This window comes from Cyprinodon variegatus, unplaced genomic scaffold (assembly GCF_000732505.1).
Source record: "Cyprinodon variegatus isolate N-32 unplaced genomic scaffold, C_variegatus-1.0 Scaffold300, whole genome shotgun sequence".
Classification (NCBI taxonomy): domain Eukaryota; kingdom Metazoa; phylum Chordata; class Actinopteri; order Cyprinodontiformes; family Cyprinodontidae; genus Cyprinodon; species Cyprinodon variegatus.
Window position 1 is genome coordinate 264,220 of NW_015150753.1, and position 9,672 is coordinate 273,891.

At 39.9% G+C, this 9,672-nt stretch overlaps 1 protein-coding gene across 4 annotated transcripts in view; it reads left to right on the top strand.

Annotated features, from left to right (window-relative positions):
• The window catches only part of LOC107090568 (multiple C2 and transmembrane domain-containing protein 1-like), a 65,868-nt gene that overhangs the window by 43,048 nt on the left and 13,148 nt on the right, over window positions 1–9,672 (top strand). For 3 of the 4 annotated variants that reach the window (XM_015384021.1, XM_015384023.1, XM_015384024.1), the window contains exons 6-14: window positions 1,043–1,081; window positions 1,995–2,162; window positions 2,271–2,401; window positions 3,359–3,545; window positions 3,823–3,916; window positions 4,002–4,104; window positions 5,721–5,823; window positions 8,227–8,328; window positions 8,440–8,514. In XM_015384021.1, coding sequence (XP_015239507.1) covers window positions 1,043–1,081; window positions 1,995–2,162; window positions 2,271–2,401; window positions 3,359–3,545; window positions 3,823–3,916; window positions 4,002–4,104; window positions 5,721–5,823; window positions 8,227–8,328; window positions 8,440–8,514 — 1,002 coding nt within the window. The remainder of the gene's footprint in view (window positions 1–1,042; window positions 1,082–1,994; window positions 2,163–2,270; window positions 2,402–3,358; window positions 3,546–3,822; window positions 3,917–4,001; window positions 4,105–5,720; window positions 5,824–8,226; window positions 8,329–8,439; window positions 8,515–9,672) is intronic. The other variant, XM_015384022.1, reaches the window with a different exon arrangement.

The following is a 9,672-nucleotide window of genomic DNA, read 5'->3' on the forward strand; positions in this document are numbered from 1 at the left end:
CTGCTGCATCAAAAAGTAGCAGCAGCAGCAACCCAGCCTGACAGCAGCTCATTGGCTAATTTGGATCATGTGTAGCCTGGTGACGAATTAACAGGAGAAGCAGCGCAAGTAAAATTAGACACTGCCGTCGGACAACATGCAGTAATATTTAAATGTTTTAAATCAGGTTCAGTTCATATTAGCCAGCGTGTGGACACTGGACCCCAGTCCAGTATTCCGCAAGCCTCTAACTCAACCCTATTCCTGACATTTTGATTTAAAAAAGCTCCCTGGATGGGAAGCAAAATGTCTTCAAACTTGGAATCAAAGTCCAGTGGATTAATTTTTTAGTTTTTTGGAATGAATATAAACTGGATGACTGAGAATCTTCAACCAGCTATTCTCAGCATTGTTTCAAGACTTATGTTGGTCCTGATTGGTTGTTTTCAGTCGAGTGTATGTATGTTAGAGGGTTCACGGTGGAATTAGAAAAATATTATTTGATTGATTTTGGGATCATTTAACCACATAGCAAAGTCTTTGTGTTTTCAGGGATTGCTTTAGAGAATACAGAAAACCTCTTGTGTTCCAAATCCGACAAAAAGAGGTTTTCATTTTGATATTTAGACCTGCATGCTGTTTTTCTTTTCGTTCAGCTTCACTTGTTGTCAGCATTAGGATGTCTTCAAATGCACCCGAAGCCCCAAGACATTAAGCACAGCCTGTCCCATTCATGTATTATTCACTGAATGAAATAATAATAACCCGACTCTCAGCCTCTACTGCAGCACAAGTCAGATATTTAACCAGAATGAAATGCTGATAAGAAGAAAGAAAAATACATTGTGGTAAATAAACCCCTTCTCTAACTCTAAAATCTGTTTTTGCTCTATTTTGGGGGCTTGAATAAATCAACCCAACATGCTCCTCCCCATATCTAGCTCCATTTAGTCAAAGTAGAGCTGTCACATAGCGTGCTATAGATCATGGTGTTTTGTTTTAGAGTTTAGTTTCAACATGTAACCAGATGCTGATCTAAACCATGTGTTTAATATGTCCTCAGACCATGCTGCTCAGGAGATCCTGGAAACGATCCACGAAGGTAAACCATCACCATCCTAATCCCTGTGTGACTGTCTGCAGGCACGGCATCATCTTAACATTCCTAGCACCTTAATTATTGTTCTCTTCCCTATAGTTTAATATTAAATGCATTTCCTTTTTCCTGTTAGATTCCTCATATGTTATATTCACCAACGCTCCTTTCTTGAAGCTGAATTTAATGTGACTTATTGGACCAAAGTCCAGAACATCTGTTTAAAGTCTTCAATGGCCACATCTATTTAAAAAAAAACTCTTCTGTCATGTTATAGCAATAAATATAATAAGTTGATCAGAAAACACAGTCTTTGATGTCATATTATTGTTTAAACCTCTATTTTTAAATAAAGTTGCCATAACCTTATTTAAAAAAGGCTAAAAACATGTTAGCATCTGGTCACACGAGCATTGAATGCTGTTTTTTAGTGAAATTTTTTTAAACGTGTATCTGGATCAGCAGTCGGGCTAGCAACCATATTTGTATTCCTGAATTCTGGTGAAGCTCTTTATAAAACCCTCCCAAGGTAAAAAAATAAATAAAAAACGTCCGCCCTTTCTTCCAAATCAGGATACTGTTGTTCATATTTACTTCATCCTCCAATCGGTCAGTTTTCTTGGTCCTCCTGAAGAAAAGCACCACCACAGCATGATGCTGCCATGTTTCTGTGTCACTTTCAATTTTAGATTTCTGGTGTTATGCTTGTAGGTCAAATGTTTCAAAATTAATATTCAGACAAGAACAACCAAACCTTGAAGTGATTAAAAAAATATATATTTTTTGCTCAATCCTGATTCTCATTAAGTTTATGCCAGCCTTCTTTTTATATAACCTAAGAGAAATTAAGAACAGATTCTTGTTGACCTTGTTCCTAACTGTGAAAACATCTGTTTGTGTTTGGGGGCGTTTGGGTCAGCAGCAGCAGTCAATGCGTCTCACTGAGGTTCACCGTAAATCCCAGCTGTGGCGAGGGATCGTCAGCATCACGCTAATCGAAGGTCGTAACCTCACACCCATGGACCCCAACGGCCTTAGTGACCCCTATGCCAAGTTCAGGCTGGGACCACAGAAGTACAAGAGCAAGGTGGGTTAAACAGAGGAGACATCTTGTCTGAGCTTTCTAAGAAAAACGGCTTTTAAATGTATTTATGATGTTTCCTTTACATCAAACAAATCCTGTGTGTTTGTGCAGACGATGGCAAAGACCCTGAGTCCTCAGTGGAGGGAGCAGTTTGACCTTCATCTGTATGAAGAAACAGGAGGCGTTCTGGAGATCACAGTGTGGGACAAAGACACCGGGAGGAGAGACGACTTCATCGGACGGTTAGAATCAGCTTCATTTAATTCAATTCAGTTTATTTCTATAGCACCAATTCACAACACATGTCATCCCAAGGCATTTAACAGTTCACCAGATCATACAGTCAAGTTTATTCTAATTTTTCTTTTTAAGGAAAACCAGTTGATTGCATCGACTTATTGACTCTTCAGCAATCCCTTACACTTAGCATGCTTACAGCGAAAGTGGAGAGGAAAAACTCCCTTTTAACAAGAAGAAACCTCCAGCAGAACCAGGCTCAGTCTAAGTGGCCATCTGCTGAGGCCGACTGGGGCTCAAGGAGACAGAAGCAGACATAGAGAAAGAAACAGAGATACAAAAAGCAACTTGTTAACCAGCCCAACAAGGAAACACAGCCAGACGAGCTCCGAGCCAGCTCCCATGACGGGAGGATGAATAGAGCACATCCAGTTACATGTAGTCACAGTCAGAGAAACAGGACTACACTGAAAAACAGGCCAATCTCCAACATCTAAAAAACAAAGGTGTTGATGGCAGCAGCACAGCTGATAGTTCTCTTCAGGATGGAGTCGCGGTCAAACAGGAACAGAACAGATGAAGCTACTATGAGAAAAAGCAGAGAAAGCAAGAAAAATATTTGAGATTAAACTTACAAATACTGCAGAATGGGAGCATAGTGATCGAATGAAGCAGAATGATGAAAAAGGCGTCTCTATGTCCTCCAGCAGTCTAAGCCTATAGCAGCATAGCTATAGAGATAGCTCAGGATAACCTGAGCCTCTCTAACTGATATGTAACTGATATTTAATAAAATGCCTCACTCTTTATTCCAGTGTTAAAAACCAAAACCAAAAGGAAATTCTCTGGTACAATTAAATGATGCATCCTTAGGGCTACCAACCACTTGTTCAGGATTTTTAGCCAGACTTTGCTTTTAGCTTCCAGAGAATGAGCTCAAATCCTTGTTTGCTCTCTCCCAGCTGCCAATTAGACCTCTCCACTCTGGCGAAAGAGAAGACCCATCACCTGGAGCTGCCGCTGGAGGAGTCCCGTGGCATCTTGAATCTACTGGTCACTCTGACTGCTTCCGCCGCCGTCTCCATCGCTGACCTGTCCCTTACGCCGCTGGAGGACCCAGAGGAGCGCAGAGAGATCCTCAAACGATATGTTAGTGCCAAACTATCAATCTTTCTGATTTTATGACTTTAAACTGGTTTTCATTTTCTCCTACACTGTCTACATTCCTGATCACTGCTGCACTTTATAAATGGTAATGTTCATTTCACTATTGTAAGATGCTCATTCACTGTGAAAAGCTGTATACATTGAAATTTCATTTTCTATACACTCTGTTTGTACAAGATGAGAATAAAGTTTGTCTAAGTCTAAATATCTGCAACATTTTCAGATATCTAAATCCCAGTGAACACCTTGTTTTCTGCAGAGTCTGAGGAAGTCCTTTTTTAATCTGAAGGACGTGGGTATTGTCCAGGTGAAGGTGCTGAGAGCAGAAGGACTTATGGCTGCAGACGTAACGGGTATCAGAGCCTTCTGATTCTTCTCCTTGTTTTGTCTCACCTCTCCTTAAAACAGGCACTCTCATCTGATTTCTACCTTTTTCAGGAAAGAGTGACCCTTTCTGCGTGCTGGAGCTGAATAACGACAGACTGCAGACACATACTATATACAAAAATCTCAACCCTGAGTGGAACAAAGTCTTCACCTTGTGAGTCGTATTCAGTTTTCATCACAGGGCTGTGGACGTTTTTTTTTTTGTTTTTTTTTCCGCTAGTCTGAGCTGCTAGAAAAGGCCGAGTCATTCTGAGTTATGAGCTTGTTGTTAAAAAGTTCAATACATGCAGAAAGACCAAAAATATAGAAGAAAGTTTAAAACTACAAAATATAAAAGCTGAATACACAAGTGCTTGGCTTTTAGGATGTGGAATTAGTTGGATTATTTGTTTGCAAAATGGTTTAGAGAAAAATAAGCAGAGAAAAATAGAAACAAAGATAATATCCTAAAATAAAGCATTCAGCTAATAGAAACAGTCATGTTTTGAGTGTCTAGAACCAAAGTGGAAACAGTTGGTCTTCATGAACGTCAGCAGCAGCACTTTTATTGGTCAGTATGTGCTTAGAGTCAGAGAATGTTATCTGTAAAATGCATATTGAGAAGTATGCAATTCGTAAAAAAAACAATATAAAGAACATAAATTTGAAGAAAAAAATATTTGTATAATCTCTAAAACAAAATGTTAAAAACAGCAAATTACTCCTTAAAACGATTTTTAGCATGAGGTTTTTCAGTTTCACAATGGGTTTGCATTTTTTCATTTCTATTTGCAAAACATGTTTGCTTGAAACAATACTGGAACGAAATTCACCCCATACCCTCACAAACTAGAGTTAACTTAGCTTAAAATTGTTTTTATAATGAACAGATAAAAAATAAAAAAGATCTGACACTCACCCGATCAGGCATGTCTTTGTTTCTCTGATATAGGATGTTTTATCTTGTAGTTTGGTGTCATTTTCTAAAAAGAAAACAGACAGAGACGGTTCAGGTTGATAAAAAGAGTAGACCTCACATCGACAGCTTTCGCCAATGGAAGCTGACGTGATTTGGTGGCGCCATCTTGGAGCGGTCGACAGCTCCATTCAGTGTCACGTGTGGAGCAGGCACACAATATCCCTGAATATTAAACAAATTTCAATTTTTTTTTTGCTGAAAACAAAGAAAAGGTTTAGTACATTTAAATATTCGTTGTCAAGAGAATAGAATATTCTGATATGATGTATGTATGCTGCAAAGCACAACTGCTCATATAGTTACTCAGTATGTAATAAATTAAAATTGGGTGACTAGAACACAGACCAACCTGCATCAGTTCAAACATGACTCAAAGTTGTTGTTTTTTATTCTTGGAAATTATTGGTCTTTTTTGAACAGCAGTAATAAGGATATTCTTGAAAACAGGCAGGTTTTATTATTTGATTATATTTGTTCTACACCATGTCAACCACACATGTAGAAAATTTCAGACCTCTAGCTATAATGCTTCCAGAGCTGTAGGCTATGAAACTTTTGGTGTCAGCTTGGAGCTGCGCGCAATGGCTCCACCTGCTGGTAAAAATTTTATGCATTCTGAATCATTACCCCCACTTAAGGTCTTTTCAGAGGTTAAAACATTTGAATGCCATAAAACTGAACAATTATATTTATTAGGTCAGGTTCATTCATCTCTAGGTTAACTAATCTTGGGCTCCTCATCCAGCTGGGATCTCTGAAGCACAGCTCTGATGTTTAGCTGACGGCTTTTCTCATTCCTCCTCTCTCCTCAGCAACGTGAAAGATGTCCACTCAGTCCTTGAGGTGTCAGTGTTTGATGAAGACAGAGACAGAAGTGCAGATTTCCTGGGAAAAGTAGCCATCCCTCTACTAAATGTGAGTAGTAAAGCTCACATCGCTTTTTATTTATAAATGTATTTATAGTTTTCTTTTTTTTAACAAGGTTGTATATGGAAGACCTAAGCAATGCAACATAAAATGATGAAGTAGAAGAAAAATGATTCCTGTGTTCCTCACAGAGGAATCTTTAGTCAATCCGCTGGTTTTACTTCAGTCACACTCCAAGTGTTCTCATTAATGTTTGTACTGTACTTAGTCAGATTAGACCAGGGGTCGGCAACCTGCGGCTCTGGAGCCACATGCGGCTCTTTAGCCACCCCCTTGTGGCTCCCTGGAGCTTTTTCAAAAATTTATGAAAATCGATTTTCTTTTTTCTTTCAATATGGTGTACAGGTTGCAAACAAAAGTTAATGTTTTCCAATGCTTTAAACATTTGTATTATAAATAAATTTAAACAATAATTTGCGTCAAAGCCATAGAAATCAGTGGTCAGAACTTGGAACCAGCGTGGCGCGGTGCCAGGCAAACAAAGCTGCAGGTGTGTCTTGGAATATGAGTCCCAAAGGGAAAAAAAGGAAGATTACTGATGAGAAAAGAGGATTCAAATAGGCCGACTCATTTGCTTTCATTATCAATGATGCACGATTGCCTGCATTTTTGCTTTGTAATGAGAGGTTGTCAAAAAATAAAAATAAAAATTTGGAAAGGCGTTTCCAGGGAAGGCTAAATCTGCAGCCGACCACCGAGCTGGGAGTGAGAGAAGAAGTGCGATTGCAGGATAAATTAGAGGAACGCAAAGATAGATTTAAGAAGTGGATTGCATTTCCAAACTCCACTACTACTGCTAGTTTTGTTGCAAGGATGGAAAACCGTCCACAGATCAAACAGGCAGCGCTTTGATGCAGGTATCTGAACTTTCTTCCATTTTTTCCCCAAATCCTAAAAATATTAATCAGACCAAGAAACGATGGTGACAGAGGATGTGGGATTTCAGGGTTAGAGAGCTCTGCTCTGATGGGTGTCAGTTCCTGCTTGGTTCCTCATGACTCAATAAACTCTTCCCAACAGAAACATGTCCACCATAGAAAGATTCCTTTATTGTGTTTATATAATTTCATCAATGCAAGAAAACTTAAACAGCGCGGTGAAGGTGGTGAAGCGGCGCTCGGTGAAGCGGTGCGCGATGGGAGTGTTCATGGTTCCTCCGTCACCTCAGGCTACTATGTGACATTTGCTTCAGGATAAACATTTAATCGTGAATGCTTATTATATTTTAAGCCCATATAGTCCTTTTCTATAGTGGGATAATACACTTAGAGCCCGTGTTGCTATACGAGGCTTATATAAGGCTTTTACATTTTTGTGGCTCCAGACAGATTGTTTATTATTTTTATTTTTTTGTCCAATATGGCTCTTTGAATAGTTTGGGTTGCCGACCCCCGGATTAGACAGACAGCATCAGAGGAAATATGCTTTCAAACGTCCATTTTGCATATACAGGTATTGCACACAACAGTTTTTGATTGGCTGAATCTTTCTTTTAAAGGAATCATGTTTTTTTTATTTTGCTATTAGGCTTCACTTTTTGTAAATCCCTGCACTGTGTGCAATTGCAGGACCTACAACAGCCTGGAAATTGTTACAAGGAATTGATTTATGACAGGGTTAATTAAATCCTTATTTAGCATAATGGTGCAGAAGAATTCAATTTAATTCATTTTATTTCTATAGCACCAATTCACAACACATGTCATCTCAAGGTGCTTTACAGTTCACCAGATCATCCAGTGAAATTTATTCAAAGTTTTCTATCTAAGGAAAACCAGTTGATTGCATCACTGACTCGAAGGCAATCCCTCACACTAAGCATGCTTGTAGTGACAGTGAAAACTCCATTTTAACATGAAGAAACCTCCAGCAGAACCAGGCTCAGTGTGAGCGGCCATCTGCTGAGGCTGACTGAGGTTCAAGGAGACAGAAGCAGAGATAGAAAAGCCAAGTTTAAATGCAGCCTAATCCAGGAAACAAACAGCCAGGCAGACGAGCTCCGAGCCAGCTCCAATGCCAGAGGACGGAGAGAGGACATCCAGCCAGTCACAGTCAGAAAAACAGGACTACACTGGAAAACAGTGCATGCTGCAACATCTATAAACAAAGGTGTTGATGGCAGCAGCACAGCTGATATTTCTCTCAAGGATGGAGAGATTAATCCTCTTCTGAATTAATTTGGCACCAGGCTCTTTATAGTTTGGGTGATAAACACTGCAGCTTCCTGCTTTTAGCTGCCTGCTGGCTCTTCTGCATTAGGTCTGATCTGTGACCAGCCAATTAATAAACATTGATGGGTAAATAAAATATAATAATTTCCCAGTGTTAAAGGTTGCTGGTAAAATAAACTTGAGCCGCTCATGGTTCATAACACCGGTCTGTGTGTTTTAGGTCCGCAACGGCGTCCAGAAAGCATACGTGCTGAAAAACAAGGAGCTCACCGGGTCCACGAAAGGAGTCATCTTCCTGGAAATCGAAGTCATCTACAACACTGTGAGCGTCACTCTGTTTCAGCGTGGTTGGTCTTATACTCATAAGCCCAGGATGGATCCATGAGGTTCAAACAAGCTTTCTTATTTGCTTCATTTCCCTGCATTCCTGCAGATAAAGGCTGCTATAAAGACTGTGGTTCCTGCAGAGCAGAAGTACATTGAGGAAGAACCAAAAGTTTCTAAACAGGTTTGTAATTTTTTTGAAATTATAGTTAAAATGATAAAAAAAAAAATCCTGTCACTGAACCCTGAAACACATTTGTAATTTTTAAGAGGAGAATGTAAACCAATGGATGGGCTGTTTGTCAGTTCACAAGAACGCTAGTATGGACTCAGGTTCTCGGCAAGTACGTTCTCGAGAACACAGAAAAGTAAGGAATCAACGAGAACGAGAACACGCAGAATAAATCTGGGTCAATCTGAACAGAAGCGTACTCGTGACATCACGATATTCAAAGCTAGTCTGGACGTGCATTTCCCCTCCTGTTGTTATTGCTCTCTAGATAATAATTGGATTATATCTTTTCAAAACATACTTTTGTAGAACAATGGCAACAAAAAGTGAACTTCTAACTTAATACTCTGAGCTCTGTTAGCGCTAAGGTGGAAGCTGCTACAGGTGTGGTGCATGCCGGGACAGCTGTCAATCTGGAGAACTGTGTAGGTACCAGATCTGCTCGTTACGCTACATGAGTGGCTGAAAGTTGCCACATGATGTAAAACATTGTGGTTACCCAGATAACTATAATAACATCATGCAGCGTCCGTGTGCCGAGTTGGGAGTATCTGTAGCATTAGCGTGTCTAATGATCGATTAAGTTTTTCCTGTTGATAGAATGTAGTGCTTCCCTTCAAGACTGACAATGATTGTTTTCTACTTTCGGATACTTTAGATCACTAATGAAATGTAAAATAATAGCAAATATGGGTTATAACATGTGGAGACTCCAAAAGAGAATTAATTCTTTAAAAAACAGGTGCAATACAGTTTGTCCGAGTGGAGTTGCCATATGATGACGTCATCAGAATGGTCACGGGCCTGAGCAGATCTGACCTACAGCAGACAAGTCTGCTCTGAGACCTGCTGGGTAAAGACGGAGGGACGAGAACAAAATCTGGGGATTTTGCCCGTTCTCGTGCTGAGTTCAAATTCAGCGCCTTCGTCCTCTGAAGGTCAAATTCCGGCCTAACCACCCTTCATTGCTCATCAACAGCTCAGCTGTAGAGGTGGCCAGTAGAACCAAATTCCCGGGGGTGCACATCACAGACAACCTCAACTGAAATGTAAACACCACCTCAATGGTCAAGAGATAACAGAGGCGCTTGTACTTCCTGTGGAGGATCA